This window comes from Harmonia axyridis, chromosome 5 (genome assembly GCF_914767665.1).
Source record: "Harmonia axyridis chromosome 5, icHarAxyr1.1, whole genome shotgun sequence".
In the NCBI taxonomy this organism is placed as follows: Eukaryota; Metazoa; Arthropoda; class Insecta; order Coleoptera; family Coccinellidae; genus Harmonia; species Harmonia axyridis.
The window spans coordinates 31414296-31431942 of record NC_059505.1 but is presented as its reverse complement, the minus strand read 5'-3'; the positions used below and the strand labels follow the sequence as shown (position 1 = coordinate 31431942).

The 17647-nt window shown below is 35.3% G+C and overlaps 1 protein-coding gene across 1 annotated transcript; it reads right to left on the bottom strand.

Annotated features, from left to right (window-relative positions):
* Positions 1-337: 337 nt before the first annotated feature.
* On the bottom strand, positions 338-691 carry LOC123680919. Its single transcript, XM_045619041.1, has one exon. The coding sequence runs from the start codon at positions 689-691 to the stop codon at positions 338-340; it is 354 nt and encodes a 117-aa protein (XP_045474997.1).
* Positions 692-17647: the final 16956 nt, after the last annotated feature.

Below are 17647 nucleotides of genomic sequence, written 5' to 3'. Positions count from 1 at the left end.
CCTGAGTAATGTAGCTGGTCAATATTTCAATATATCTCGTCAAATTACAGGATGGAACAATTAAATGCAAAATTCGATCGTTTTTTCTGCCAATTCCGGTATTGATATTGAAGAAATCTAGGGTTTTAACTAATCCAACTCCTGACATATTCATTCCTAAAGTGGTTAGTAATGTCGACAATAAAAATATGGATTATAGTAAATGTCGTGAAGAACTTGACAATTCTGAAGAATACCATATCGAGTTTCTTCCTTCAGATCTTATAGCAGCAATTGTAATTTGACAAGGAAGTTCACTGAGACCAAGGTTGGATAAGGCGAATCCCAAGCTGTGATTTCAGTTCATATATATAAGTATCAGGTCAAAACGTTCTCCGACGTCTTCTAATTGCCATTCGGCCCGGTCTCTACATAGTTCTTCGCCTAGTCCGGTGTCTCTCATTCCTTTGTCGACGCCTTCCCTCCAACTTTTCCTAGGTCTTCCCCTTCTTCTACGTCCTTGTGGGGTCCATTTAAAGATTTTCTTCAGAATTCTATTGTCCGGCATCCTCTGTACATAGCCGAACCATATGAGCTGTTTAGTTCGGATGTCATTCACGATGTTACTTTTGACACCCATTATCTCTCTTATTCTATCGTTAGGAATTCTTTCTGTTCTTGATCTGCCCGCCGATCTTCTCCAGAAGTCCATCTCGGTAGCCATGAGCATTTTTTCAGTTTTAGCCTTTATTGGCCATATTTCCGAGTTTTATGTTACAATGCTCTTAACAATTGTGTTGTAAATCTTTTTTTTTATTTTCTTCGATATCGTCCTCCTACCGAGGGTTCAATTCATACATTATCTAAATAGTAAGGTGTGAACCATAGTCTTTAATAAATAAAAGAGGATTTCACAATTGAAAATTACCTTCGACAGAATCGAAAAAATTCACTACAAAATCATTGAAAGGAAGAACTCCGCATCAAACATCAGTCCAGTAGCCGCCGACTGAGCATACGAAACATATTCATTTCCATGGAAAGAATCCGACCATTGTGGTCAATTATAAGGACGTACGTTAGTTTGGAAAAGATATGGATTGAATATAGAAACAATGATTGGTTCTGAAAGTTATTTTCATCAAAATTTTTTTTTGCTCCTTTACAAGAATGGTTCACATAATATGAGACTATGACTATGAATCTGAAAGTTCCTGGAAATAAATGAATTCAGACTCCTAGATAAGATATTATTTTATGTTGAAAGAGGTTTCTTAAAACCCATTTAGTCTTGTTGCGTTCATGAGTACCGAAAGCAATTCGACAACAAAGTTAACTGAGAGCAGTATGCACTTGGACAGTTAAGTTGATTTAAGATCATCAAGCTTAGATTCCAATTCATCTCTTAGGTGAGAACAATACTCTTTAATGAATAAAAGAGAATTTCAAAACCATCGTAACAATTCATTACAAAATCAAACGAAAAAACTCCGCATCAAACAAGCCTTTTCCGAACCAAACCTTCAGAACAATGAATACTTTCCAGCGAAATAGAACACATTGGATGAATTAATCATGCGGAAAAAGGGGCTAAGAACAGCCGACTACGCATACGAAACATATTCATTACCCCGGAATGGAAAGAATCCGATGTGTTCGCTCGGCGCGAAGATACGCCGTCGAAAGGCTGACAAATATTTTTACAAATGATTCCACTCATTCACCCCCCTAGCAGCCACACGCTCTCCGCATCCGCATGAACATATATAGCCATTGAATTTTCCACGGCTCTTCCGACCCCGCACACAGTTTTTCAGGAAGGACGTTCCACAGGTGGCCCTCGACACAGATAGGATTTTTTAGGGGCCCTCTTATTCTTTCGCAAGCGAACCTACTTCGCATTCAGGGGGCGGACACGCTGCGATTGCCACGTTCTCACACGTAGAGGACCATTTAATTTTCACGTTACATATCTCGGGAAAATTATTTTCGGGCGGAGTGGATAACATAAATTTTCCCGGCTTTTTCTTCGCGATGAAAGCCGACATATGTTAGGTGCTTTATGCCCACTTTATTTCTGTTCCGTTCTTGAATGTTATTATGTGTCATGTGGGGGTGGGAAGTTGAGAGACTTTTTCACACATTTCTGAGGAAGTGAATAGGTTATTCATCAAAATGTTACAGTCTTATCGCTGAACGGATCAACAACCACTGTGAATTGATATTTAGTCGTTCATTATTAACGTTTTTGATTACAAAAGTTGCGATTACGTGATCTGCAAACTAAATGCAGAGTAATTTTAAGGACTTCTTATTTATTTTGACTGGAGAAAGATCCCGAATCTCATCTGATTTGATGACGATTAGTCTCTTAATTTGATTCACTTGAGGAGTTAATGAGCTAGCATGTCAATTGGGCTACAGTGGAACTAATATGTCGAAGTTAACTAGATAACACTGAAGACTCGCATATGGTACTACTTTTTAGGTGATATAAGTACTAAGTCTTGTAGAAGAAAACTATACCTAGTTATATCCTTTGGTGGAAATAATCAATCTCTAAAGAAAATCGAAACATACGCATGATTCCTTTCAACAAAAATTTCTCACATAACTTGAATCTCGAGATTCAGAAGCTGAAGATTAATCCACCGAGATGAATAGTTCTAATATTCATATGAAGCATTTCGAATTTCACACTATGTGAATATGTGTACGTATTGAAATAATTCTTGAGTCTTCATCTCAAGTTTCCAAGAACATGATCAATTTTTTTCAGGAATGAAATTTGATTCAATTTCTAATTTTCATCTCAATGATAATTTTTTAAACTTTTCGAGGTATTGATGAGCCGAAATTGATTATAATTGGGCCATACCGAAAAGCATATATCAATGAAAACTGAACAGCGCTGAAGAGTATCATATGATATATTCATGTTACCCAGATTTGACAAGCATCTGCAAGCATGCTGATGGCAAGATTGTCAGATAATTCTTCATTTCTAAGGAGGTTTACGAGCTATCAAGACAATTAGTATACAGTGAAACTAGTATGTTTGACAGCACCGAAGAATCTCTTGTGGTACTACTTTCCAGTGTGGTCGTAAATGAGCTCTAAATAGTGCTGGTAGGCAGCTTATGAAAATACTTATTTGAGAGATGATAAATGAAAAATTATATACTTCATAATATTGGCTTCCAATATACATATTCGTATATAGAATTCAATAGGAGGAATGAAGTGAACAATCATGAAAATGGAATGAAATATACGTGATTATAAAAAATTAAAATCAATCATTCTTTATTATATGATATAATCTTAAGTAACAAGTACATATTTTCATTCATTTCACAAAAAATAAGTTTTTCCGAAAGGTGAGAATAGGAAGACAAATGAATGCCTGTGTTATGTAACGAACTCTGAGAGGAAAAAATAATGTTTTCATCAAATTTTTACGGAAACAAATATCTCTGAAGAATAAGACCTCAATAACGAGACGTATGAGAGAAAAAACCAGGGCAGCACATCGATTAAAATGTAAAAACAAAAAATAAAATTCCACTCACTTTTCGAAAATTGTGGCAATTTAATTATAAATTTCATAATTGTCAAATAATTACTTTTCTTCAAATAGTAAATAGATTTCAAATAAAATAACTATGGAGTGAAATCAATGTCTATGACAGCACTGAAGAATATCATATGGTACTACTTTCTAGAGTAGTCGTACTTAAATACTTAACATTTATGAAAGGAACATTATAAAAATACTTACTTTGGAGGTGAAGCTTTTATAACACATACTTGTATATCGAATTTAGTAGGAAGATTTTGGTAAATAATCATAAAAATGGTAAAATACGCGTAATTGAATCAAATTGCATTAATTTCAACTGCATTATATGATTCATATAATGTAACAAATATCTTTTAAGAATAAAAATACCAATAACGAGGTCATGAAGGAGGGGAGCACATCGAGTCGAATTGAACTGAAAAAGTTGAATTTTTCTCTTATTTTCAAAATTGGGAAATGTTATTATCGATCCCATGATAAGTTCTTCGGAGTGATAAAATAAAAACTTTTTTACGTCTTCAATCACAACTTCTCCTCATATCTTTATGGACAGAAAGTGTTTGCATAGTGAATATTTATGAGTTGTTTGATTATTTTTATTTATGAATTAATAATAACTTTTGTTTTATTACAACTCTCAATTCAACACATATCAAGCTATTGTTTTCGATAATTTGAATATTGACCAGTTGCGTGAACGCCCTAATCATATATATACTTCATCCGAAAATTGATTCTCAACATCCACAGATGAGTAATACATCCCGCATGAAAAGATATATGCTCCAATAATCCACACATCCGAAAACTTCGTATTCAATTTACAATAGTCGGCACCGTTATAAATCTATAAAGCCCCGACTGTCCCTACGAATTAGTCTGCACACACAATCTCTGCAATAAATTCCCTAATGTTATATTACGGGCATAGCTAAGCATGTACAAATAGAGGGATACCCCTTATAGGTTAGTAAATTTGTAGATCCAACTACGGTGGACCTGCGAAAGCCCTTGGTCGCTAAGAGCATGAAATATCTTACGCATAAATTAGGTAAAGTTTCAGCAAGAAATTACAGAGAGCCTCCGGCAACATTAATACAGTCATTACGGGCGTAACACTGGGTACCTCGCCACTACTCGAGGCCATAAGAGCTCCTCTTCGTCCCGTCTCCCCCACCTCCCATAATTCAAGTGACGGATAGTAGCACCTGATTACCCAAAGACATGATTGATTGTGTATCGGAAATTGGCTCAATTTGGATGGACGAGACAACGATGATTTGGGTGGGAAGCGGTATAGGCATGTCTAGGGAAATTATTCGTCGTTTTTTCATTCAATTATTCCGAGGATTTATAAGAGGGTCGAGGGGGGAGAACTTTTGACGAGTAGGGAAGCTGGCTTGAACAGGGTAACAGAAAATTTTTTTGAAGCTTTATATTTCATAGTCGATAACAATCAATGGTAAAATTTCAATTATTTCAGTTTGTAATGATAATTCGTCAGAATTTTGTGCAACAGTTTGTGTAATGTTTTTTGGCAGCTTTGTTGTTTTTTTTGATATTTCAATGAATCCTTCACTCTGCTCTTCAAAGAAGATCCTTACTTCTTCTGATTTCACTTTTTTTGTGCTTTTTCATAGCTCCAAGAACGCACATTACAAGTCTTAAATTATAAATGACTCGCACAATCATATTATTGAATTATCGCATTCCTTTTTCACATTGACAACCATGAATGAAGTTAAGAGAGGAATTCAGTTTTGTATATTTCTCAATCATTATTTTCGAGAATCTTTTGCAATTGATCAAATCAATAATCTCAACTGTCGAAAAATATGTACGCAAAATGAAAATACATTGTGCGCGAGTAATTGAGTAAATGATTCTTATCTTTGATATTATCGCTAATATTTTGGAGACAGCAAACCGTTTAGATTTGCTTTCTGAAATATCTAAGTTCCTATATGAGAAACAATATTCACTAATTTGCGATTAGAGAGAAGAGGGCCATGAGGCCATATTAAAGTTGCTGAAAAAATTTATTTCATTAGTGTTTTTTGCTAAATTCAAAAAATATTTCACATTTTCATCATTATTGTCAAAAATTTCCACGTTACCATATTGGTAATAATTATTGAAAGACAGAGAGGAAATTGACAAATATACGTTAATGATGTTTATCAAGAAGAAAGATGTTAGATACAGATATAAAATCCAACCTTCTCACCAGAGGAGAAGAGTATCAATTTATTTGTACAGCCACAGAAGTGGAATTCTTGATGATGAAAGTTGCTTTATAATCAGACTTGGAGGAGCTTGTTCAACTAATGAGTTAGTTAAATTGTAATTATTCCAGACACAAATACCCACAAGAAAAGATGTTTTGTAGTTATATCTAATAATAAAAGCCTGCGACGCTATTTGAAACATATTTAACTTTGTGACTATCTCATATTACACACAGAAGACTCTTTGTATCTTACAGAAAAGGTAAATGCGTAGTTCAGCCATATGTTACATTTTTCTTCTCTAAAATAACTCAGAAAATTACTAGATATCCAAATCTCAAGAATCCAAGCTTATACACAGGTCTTTGTTAGAGAAGATCGTCAGAAAAGTTTCTTGTCCTGCTGGAGGAGATATCTTATATCTGCAAAAGCTGGGTAGATGGGAGTCAAGTAGGGTTATCGAAGAATATTTAGAAGAAAATCACACAAAAAAAATTTGTTGTTGAGTGAAAAATCCAGATGAGGGACGTTTTGATGAGGAATTTGCTGAACACTTGTGAGTGTGATAACAAATTAGTTTCAGTTATCACATAATATGCAGAATTGAGTGAAAAGGGAAAGTGACAGCTTGAAAGTCATGGAAGCTGAATTATCCGAAAATTAGTACCAATAAATAAAACAAATTCCAGGAAACAGCCTACAAAGGAAGTTGCCAAAAAATTGAAATGTATGTTATCAATCAAAAACAATTTTCAATCATCAGTAGGTAACCATAGCATGAATTGGTAACTTATATATTATTAGAAACTGAAGAATTTTTCCGTTTGCTCTATATTATCATCTCCATAATTACAATTGGATTAGAAACATAAAAGGATCATAATAATTGATGTTATGATAAATTTCTTAATTCAATCGTATCAATGCTGTTTTCGAAACTAATGGTAGGTTACATTCGAAGAATGGAGTTGTTAGAAAATTTCGTACTTCCCTAACAATGGATATTGTAAAACAAATATCTCTTCTTCATATAATTCATAATCCCGCATATGGACCCACTCAGATAACCCCACTCCATCTACGAAATGAAAATTTTCATAAGAGAACCTCACAAACTGGCCTATTTCATCCCCTACGCCTCCACAAGAAGCGATAAACGCCCCCTATGTTCAGGGGATACGTGAAATGAGCAGTCATTACACATCTCCTTTCTTATCGGCGAACCCTTCTTGATCCACCTTCCGAGAGGTCCTTCCTTGAAATATAAGTATACTGGAAAGGAACAAGTGGTCGAGCTTGAATTGTGTTAAGGACTACGAGTAGGTGCAAGGAAATTCGATTTGAAAGTTGACTGCGTGAATGGAATGATTCCGTATGTCCCAATTTGGTATGTGCGACAGAATTGGAACACTGAACTGGGAGTAAATGTCCTAGATATGAAGTGTTACGATGATGGATAGGGTTTCCAATAGGAATGGTACAATTGAAAATGGTTATAATGATAACACTGTGTATTAGTTTCTGACATTTCTTATGTCATTTGAGTTGAGTGGGTTATGCCAGTTAATCGTGGAAAGATACACGCCTCAACAATGTTAACATTCGTGAAATTGTTTTATTAAAATCAGTATTCTTTTGTGAAAACTGAGGGAAATTCAAGAAAAATTCGTAGATGATATTATCCGTCGTATTGTAGCCAAATTTGAAAGTGGTAGGTAGGTACTCCCTGCCATTTCTACCATCCCTAGCATCGTGTGAAGAGCATTAATCTTCAAATTTCTCTACAACAACACCAAAAGTGACTCTATTAACTAAATAATGTCATCTTCATTCTTCTTGAATTTCTGTCAACATGATTCTATTGATGAGGATCAAATTCCCTGAATTATTCTCGAGAATTAATTGTGTTTTTCTCTTCAAGTCATTGTTTTTGTCCACCCTTCAAACAATCTTGTGCATAATGCACTTTTATCATTCAAACTCATTCAAAGCCTGCTGATTAAAAAGGAAATCAAACTTTTCCATTCGGTTTTTCACTGTTATTCCTCTCCCTAATTAATGTTCGAGAAAAATTATCCGAATTAATATCGGTTCCCAGGACCCTTTTTGCGGTTTTCGATATTCCTAAATATTTTCCGAACAATTTTCATTTGAATATAGGAAAAATATACTGAGATTTTTCCACGCGGAATATTTGTGGTTGCAGATGAATTTTCAATATATGAAGGGATGATTTTCTCCAAATCAAAATAATACTTTGGAAACATGGTCGTATTTTATCCCAAGAGTGTTATCACCTATTATTCGCATAAGATGCTAGTCCAGTTGTTTATAAGTTGTCTTTCAGGTTCATTTTTTTGCTCTCATGGAATTTTGATCAAGAAGGAACTGGTGAATATCATAAAGTGAACAAGTTAATTTATCTTTTCTTGACTTGTAGACAGTAGGTGGAAGTACGTATTTCTGATACTTTGTGGATTCGACAAGATCTAATTTTTACTTTTTGTATGTATGTGCTGTAAAGTGTCAGAGCATATTATGTGAACAGAAACTGATCATTTAAGAGTTCAGCTTCATGAGTTATGAGTTAATACAACTTTACTCACCCAGAAACATAATACAATAGGAGAAAAATGGAAACGCAGAAGAGAATAGTAAAAGGAATGGAAGAATAAAATAGTAAATAAGAGAAAAAAATGAAAGAGAACATAAGCAAATGAAAGAATGATAGTTGAAATTTTTAGAGAGGAATTATGATTCAGATGACGAACTTTGAAGGTTTGTTTTTTATGTAAGTAGTAGTTCATTCCTAGGTAGTTCATGAAGTTAATCGAATTTTGATGAAATGAAGACTGAGCACTCACGAGAAGTCAGGACTTTTTCAGGTGCAAATTGCACCCCTCGGAGATCACTTAAATGTATAAAGGTATATCCTTGTATCCATAGGTGCAATTGTCGCATGAACGAGCAAGCTTTCGAAAGTTCCTGACTTCACGTTAGTATTTTTTTTATTCTTTTTCATATTCTGTTTGACTATTTTATAATTTTGACGCTTATATCACCAACAAATTTTGCGAACGCTTTTCACACAAACTTCTGCACAAAGGTAGAAATGGTTATCCTTCATATAGATTCAAATTTCAACTCAATTTGATCTGTAGTCACGAAAATATTGGGTATATCTTTTTCAATATATTTTTTTTTATTTTGGATCTGATGATCTAATCAGCTTAAAATATCACACTCATCTTGAGGATCATTATTCAATATCAACACCCATAATTGCAACTGCGTCGGTTTCATGGTGATCGACATGAAATTTTGCACAAGGCTTGAAATGGACAGTTAACATCCAAATCCCAATGTTCATTTTGATAGAATCTGCTGTTTTGACATAAACAGAAAAAACATAATTTCAAACAGTCATAACACAGAAACCCCATGCGTTTTTTCTTAACTCAACCGCTGACGTATTTCTTGAAAGGATGCGAACTAACTTTTTCCCACTTTCTTCATCATCCATCCACCAGCACTCTCCACATCCCTTCTTCTAAACCACACCGGCGATTAAAAAAAAATTCTTTCATCAACTCCAACCGAAATTTCCACCATAAGATCGAGAACCGCCACATCCTTTATAAAACAAACAAAAATTGCGTCTCGAGTATATACAAAGTTAATGAACGTTGCGGCATAGCCCCCCTCCTCTCTTTCTCTTGAATATCCGCGTTGACTAAACTCTGTTTTTCCATAATCAAGAAATTCGTCGGTGCCCAAGTCAGACGAAAAACAAATATTTTAATTGGAGAACGCATCGGGCATACGCCGCCTTAGACGGAATTGCCGAGTGTGTACGTTGTGGCTGGATGGGGTGGGGGGGCTAAGAGGGGGCGGGGGTGAAGTCGCCCCCGAAATCCCCCTCCGCGACCCTTACCGCCTGTAGCGCGAAGGCTGTTCTCTATGTATTTATTCATATCTACAAGCCAGATGATGATATAAATAGCTAGGAAAGTCGCGTTTTCTATCTAAATCATGTCGACATATTGCTATATGTGGCACTTCGGAGTGCGCTATAAATTAAACCGAAATTATATTACCAGACCTCATAAATATGCGGAACGTTAACCGGGACGTCTGAATAAAACAGTTCTAGTGCGGTATTTAATTTTTTTGCGTCTTTTTCGGTCGTATTTAGTTCGGGATTGGAATGGGGTTCATAAATGAAGTTATTGTTATAGTTTGGAATATTGTAATCGATTTTTTTTTTATTTTGAGATCAAGAGGATATACATATAAGGACAAAAGTCGCAGGCCATGCGACAGGATGACATCGCCAATGCCATACCCTTTTTTTCTCGTTAGATTCGAAATTTCGGGACTCAAAGTTGAGTTTGTAACAAGATATTGAGGGTAGGAGGATGCTACGGTATTGTTTGAAAAATTAATTAAAATGAGTTCATTCTATTGAGGAAATACTCTTTTTTGAGGGTAAAAATACTGGGCAAACGAACAAAAGGCTTGATAAGTGTTTTTCAGAATATGCGTCTTGGACAACAACGGTAAAAAGGTACTTCACGGCAAGAATTTGAGTCTGACTAAGGAGTGATCGCAGTGTTTCTATTTCGAAAGCGTAAATACGAATTTTTCGACAGAAAAGATATTGAAAAGCTAGAGTATTATTGAAATATGTTGACGAATTTTTAAGAAAAAATGTGTTTCAACTAGTTAGACTAGAGTCTTATCGAGTGAAGTGTTACAATATGCTGCCCTCTGAACTTTTCATTCTAAGCTTCAAAAAGGCATGTATCGAGATTGGAAATAGAAAGATCAATGCGGTATAACAACTCAGAAATGCTTTGGATGGATTTTTGGAGACTTAACATAACAAAACATGTTAAACTTCAGAGTGTTACGAAGAATTTTATTCATTCATTTCATTAATGATAATGAATCTTCAGTATTGATAATTTCTATGATCGATCTCTGAAATATGAATAGCTATGATGAGACGATGAGACCCATGTGAAAAAATTACTCAATATTCATTTCAACAAGTACTTAGTTCTCATTAAACAGAAATAATGAAATTCTTTCCGAAATGTTGAAAGAGGTAGACAAAGGAATGCCTGTTTTATGTCACAAACTCTTAGGAAAGAAAGGAGCAGGACATCACCTCAACTAAAATTAAAATTGAAAAAAATTCCACTCTCATTCCAAAAAAAACGGCAATTCAATTAATGATTGCATAATCGTCAGATAATACATCCTATTCAAAGGGTAAATAAGCTATAAAGACAAATACTATAGAGTGAAACTAATATGTTTGACAGCACTGAAGAATATCATATGGTACTACTTTCTAGTGCGGTCGTATTCGAACACCCAACATTTTTGAGAGGAACATTATGAAAATACTCACTTGGAAGGTGAGGGTGAAATCAGTTCCAATAAAACATGGGCTTCTATAACACATACATGTATATCGAATTCAGTTGAAAAAATTTGGTGAATAATCATGAAAATGGTGAAATATGCGGGACTGAATCGAATGAATTTGATTTCAACTTCATTATATGATTCATATAATGTAGCAAACTTCAGAGAGTTACGGTGAATTTTATTTATTTATTTCATTTCTGATGATGAATCTTTAATATTGATAATTTCTACGGACCTCTGAAATACAAATAGCTATGGTGAGACGTTTGGACGTTTGGTGGAAATTAGTGACCGCATATAATCTTCATTTGAACAAGTACTTAATTCTGATGAAACAAAAATAATGAAGTTTTTTCCGGAAGGTTGAGATAGAAAAATGAATTCCTTCTTTTTGTCACAAAATCTGAGGAGAAAGAAGCACGGCAGAAAATTGACTGAAATTGAACAACAGAAAATGTGTGGCAATTCAATTATTGATCCCATAATTGTCAGATAATTCAACGTATTCAAAGGGTTAATAGGCTATAAGGACAATAACCATTCAGTGAAAATAATATGTTCGACAGTACTGAAGAATATCATATGGTACTACTTTTTAATGTGGTCGTATTCGAACACTAAGGCCCAGTTTCACCAAATGCTTTAATCTTGACTTGGCTCTTAAGTGAGGCCTTAGATCACGATTAATGTAATGTAGCGTTTCACCACACTCCAAAGCGCCATTTAATCGACCAATCGCGATTTAGCACTAATCGGCCATTTTTGGAGGATTATAACCTTTCAAGTTGAGATTAATAATTATTTATCAGTATGGAACTCTTGTCTATGTAATTATTTTTCCGGAAATTTCTATTTTTTGGGTCAATTTCATCAAAATATGACTATATGTATAGGCTCAATATTTCCCAATTGAAATACACGTAAACTTTGTTTTTGTGTTTTATGAAATTTATTGCGAAGAATAATTTATTGATATGTTTGATTGAAATATTATTTAAGAAGCAGTTTAACTTGTTAATAAAAATAAATAAGTTAATAAAATTACTTATATAGTTTTTTTTTCCAGAGTGTGTGGTTTTATGAAATGGGATAATTCTTTTTTAACTTCTGCAAGTTTCCGACATTTCGAAGCACATCACTCGACATTTTCGGCAAAAATTAACTTTGTTTTTTGATGACAACAGATTTGAAATGTTATGAATGGATGACACCTGACACCTAGCGCCAATGGTGGTCATCACTGCTAATACGATACAGAACACTATATAACTTTTTGTTCACAACGTTGCCAAATGGTTTGACTATTTAACCGCGATTTGGTTAATCGCGATCATCTTCGGACGGGTTGATGCATGGTGAAACAGAAAACACTGTTAAGCCTGCTTTAGTAACAAGCGGAGTTTAATCAATCTGGGATCAAGTGCTGTTTGGTGAAACTGGGCCTTAACATTTCTGAAAAGAAAACTATGGAAATATTCACCACCTATGTGTGGAAATTAGTGACTTTCCACAGTTCTCTGTCTAGCTCAGGTTTTTAATTGTCAGAAAATGTCTAACGTTTATTCGCATTGAGAATGATCACTTTGCTGCCTAGGCAGAAAAGTCGTTACTTTGCTGATTGATATGTGTCTGCGAAATCAATATTTGCTGTCAATCGCAGAAAAAAATTATTTCCTTAACACCCCTCTAATCAACATGACACCGCCTACCGCAAAAACCCGAATTTTTACCTTCAGCACTCCAAACCCCCAAAATTTCGAATTCGAAGAATGCGTCCTGCCTCACGCCACAGGGAACGTCCCTGCGGAATGCGAAGAAAGCTACCCATCGACGCGAATCGGCCGGATCGGCATGTGTCCATTCGCTCTGACCGGCCTCGGCAGCATCATCCCACTCTCCTCCTCATATACGGTAGCGTGGATGCCTCGAATAAGTCGCTGCGGCGACCGAGGCCTCGGAAGCTGCCTCGCCACCCTAACGGAGTAATAGTGAGCCAGTGTTCAATATAATAACGAGAGATTCCTCGACGACCGCAACCCGCGTGCGCTGGCTGCTTCTCTCCTAGGCCAGCGTCTCGAAACCGCACATTCAAACCCCCCTCGGCCACCCACTTTAACCCCATCCCACCCCCTCACTACACTCTTAACAGCGGCGGGGGAGCGTTTTACTGTTTTATTGATTAATTGAGTTCAGCCGAATTTCTCTCGCTTTTATTGCGTTTTATAGTTATCTTTATGGTGTATTTTTTCTGTCACTGAGCTTTACGGTTTGTAATGTTAACTTCATCGCGGTTTATTGTCTTCGAGTCATCCGATTGCTCTTATTTTCCTATAAGAGCGTATTAATAACGTAGTTAATTTTTATGTTACGATTATAATCTTATAGTCCGTTAGCTAAGTTGCTACTAGATTCGTTGTTGGGATTGAAATTGTGGTGTTTCCACTACGTTGTTGTTTGCCAACACCAATTTGAAATTATTGCTCTTTCGCAAATTGTATTATCTATTATTTTAGAATTTGGGGTTTATGTATGAGAATTGTTAACTTTGTCGGAGGTCAGACGATGCACATGATTGTTTTAGGTTGATCACCCTTTCATTCTGGGTGTTCCCGAAATTGATTTCAAAATTAGGTACTTCTCTTGGTGTGAGGAAGTTGAAAGATTTGAATATTTTATACACGTTATGGAGAAAAAATTTTACCTATATCTCAGAAATTTTTGGACAGATTTTTTCTATTGACGTACCATTTCTGTTTTGGCCCTCTTCACAACTTTTTACGTATTAGGGGTTCCATGAAATAGCCGTTTTATTTTGTTCATTTCGAAACTGTAGGTTTGATTGAGATGAAAAATTTGCATCTGAATGTAGGATAACAATTTAAAACCACGTGCTAATCTTTATGTTGATGAAATATCGAAAAAAAATGCGCAATACGGAGATGAGATTTTTGGTGTTGATATTAAATGACACTTACGTTTCTGAAATGAAATGACAATAAAATTTCAAGCTAACCAGAATCCTACCAGATTGTTATCATTTCTATAGATAAATAAATGAATTTATTGATGCTAGTAATATTCTTGGACGTTCGCCAAACAATAAAAGTCATGCTCAGTGAAATGTCATTGAATTATCAAAATGCAGTGCTTTGTTTATAGTTATTGAAATTATTCATTATATAATCGTAACGAATACCACTCGAGCGTAGACAATATATTTCGATTATACGAATCTCTTCAATCGATGTAATTCGCGAAACACCACTCAACCTTGTCTCTCGTGATGTTTCGCGAATTACGTCTCGAGAATCGGTGTATAATCGAATATTGTCTATACTCTTGTGATATCATATCTGATTTCAGTTGCTCTTTTTCTTGAAATTTGTAAGCGAGTCTTTTGATGAAGTTTCTTACATACTGTTATTTGGCTAAGAGAGTACACCCCCACGTGGTTGTTCAGTTCAAAACGAAATTAGAGATATTTATTCTTACAAACCACCGATTTCCATAAGGTTTTCACATAATTTTCCTAAACAATAATCTACACAAGAAAAGTAACTATTTTCAATTTGCAAATGAAGAAAAAATTTTGGTAACTTTTCGTTTTTCGCAAAAGTTGATGATATGTTCTTTGTACCATGCACTGATATATATCCGTGAAAAAAAATCCTACCAAATAACATTACAAAAGAGGTGAAATTATAATTTCGTGGAATTTGTCGTACAGTGCTGTCCTGTTCTTATTTGCTTCGAAAAAAGAAAGCAGATGAAGTGAATGTACAACTTCGTACATCGTACAAAGTTTAGTCATCGCAGGAGCGCCAGAGCGGAAATGAATGGGTTACAAAGTTAGACTGATACGCGAAAAACCACATGGTGGTAATCCCTCTTGATATTCAACAGCTTCGATCGTGTTGTAATTTTGAGTTTATATATAAAACAACCAAGTCAACCATGATATTGTAGAAGCTTTTACCATTTCACGATTCAATGGCATAACATACTAAACATAAATGACAACCGTTTCAAATTGTGTCATACCTACCTATTGGAAAACCCTTTATAATTGCACGAATATAAATTGCTAGCATTGATCCATCTCAGGAAGTATTTTTATTTGTGTAATTTGCTGCTTCGCTTCGAAAATTATCCATATATGTAGGCTTAGTTAATCGATCGTCTAGAGGTATGATTCGATTACCTGCCCTTTCGTCTTTTTCTCCGTGACTTTGTTGGATTTGTAATAATTTAACTCTTTTGAATTATTTACATCCATTTACAAAGCCACAATTATACAGTACAAACTCAGTATTGAGAAGATCCTAATAACGTCCTAATTACAAGTTTCTCACTACGGTACTGAATTTCGTCTTTAACTCTAGTTTTAATTACTCGAAACGTCTTCGATTATCACGTCTTTGTCGTATTTCAAGTTCTCGGTCGTCTCGTCTTTGATTTGTTCGCGACTCTTCCTAATCTAGTCCACGAACCGTCTTTTCGTCTTACGTCTTAAGTTTCAACCGACAGAACTTCCTCTTATTTCGACTTAGACCGAACTTTACTCGTCTTCTTGAACTCTATGCCGATTGGAACTACCCTGTCTTGAATATCGACCTCCCTTCTTTCGGCTTGACCACACCTTTAGGGAAAGTACCATCCCCTAGTCCAATAAGAGCTTTGCCATACCGCCCACAAAGATCTTCGCGGATTCCTGGAAATCGAATATTCTCGAAGGACTAGAACCTGATACACAGATGTGACACATCTGGTACGACCGTATTGTCTTCGAACTTTCACAACGCCCCAGTAAATCTCTTCAAGATTTACAACTCTTGACATATCTTCGACCCCTCGAAGAATAATACATCCTTTTTACATTATATGTACAATAACAATTCGTTCCCTGTAAATTCATTGAAACTGTCATGCCCTCGACACTGAAGAAACTAATAGGTCTCCAAGCATGCGATTGACCATCTCAATTATTTACAGGGAACAATAACTGGATCGGATCCTACATATATTCAGAAAAATTGCAATAGATGAAAGAAGTTCGCTATACTACAAAATAAACTGCTCTTCAAAAGTAAGGAAACTTGAGAAAAATTGATATATACTTACTCTTTTGAATTCATTGTTTTGAGTAGCTTAGTGAAGTAATGAAAAACCACAAAAACTGATTATGTGTTTTTATGTACTTAGTTACATAAACATTTATTAGTAGTTAGAGTATTATATACGTGTGTAATTCGAAAACATTCAGAGTTACCTAACTTTTGAGTAGCAGTATGACAAGTCTGCAGTGTACATATGAAGCTTCCATGAGGAACAACTTGCATGCAAAAAGCACCGAGAGAAGAGTGTGAAAAAGCATCGCCTGTCTTCAGATTTTTCCAGACTTGATTCATTTTCTTCTCACGTTATCGAATTCTACATGCAGAACTGCAGTGAATGTAGAACTTCCAACAGCAGCACAATCCTTTCATCTTGAAGAAACACAAAGCTGGAATGTCATTTCAAACTCCAACTCCACTCTTTACAATGAACACGAAAAGAATCCAGAAGAGATTCACCGTGAACAATTTCAAATTTTAATATTCAAAGGTGAATCGGACGCGGAAGCGGCGTAACGTCGAATTGACGAGCTGGCGTCCGCCTCATCAGGCGCGCTTTTTAAATAACGGCATTCCTTGTTTAGTAAGATTGTTATCTAAAGTTTCCCAACTTTCGAGATGAAATTTCGCAATGAAGGTATACACATTCTTTTCGCGATTTTTGTAATCCCTCTCAGTCAAGGCAAAAATGAAGTTTCGAAATGAGAATGCGAAATAAGCTCTTAATGCTATTACAAGGGAACGCGAGAGGGGGAAAGAATCCGAGAATAGGTATACATCGAGAGAAGAATCAATAATGCGGAAAAAATTTCGTTCCGCTCTATGGCTTAATACTCACCTTCTGCCCCGGATGATGACGAGCACCCTTGGACGTGGTTGTGGGACGTTCGGGCCCGAGGGTAGGTCTGGAAGAAGAAGAAGAAGAATGAGCGTCATTCGATGCGTCCGAAACAACACAAACTAATGAAATACCTTGGGTGGGCTTAGATTGTGTTCGTGTTAGAAAATCAAACTATTATTATTATGTGTAAATGTGTATTTCTGTTGGATACATTTTTGAACCTTTATTATAAATAATTCTTAAGTATTACTTTCAACTTTCGTTCTGAATTTTTTTCATTTTTTGTTACTCTTGTTGGTTTTTCAGCCTTTATTAATGATTTGTTTTTTCTCTAGAAACATTAGTCTCGTATATCAAGTGAAATGTCAACACATGTAAGTATTAAATGAAATAATTAGTTCATCTTTTTTTGGACTGATAAAAGTGTTGTGATGCATATGGAGCTAAAGCCTATTTTTTTTTA

Coding starts and splice junctions, on each gene's coding strand:
- LOC123680919 (XM_045619041.1), bottom strand. CDS start 691: ATGGACTTCTGGAGAAGATCGGCGGGCAGATCAAGAACAGAAAGAATT.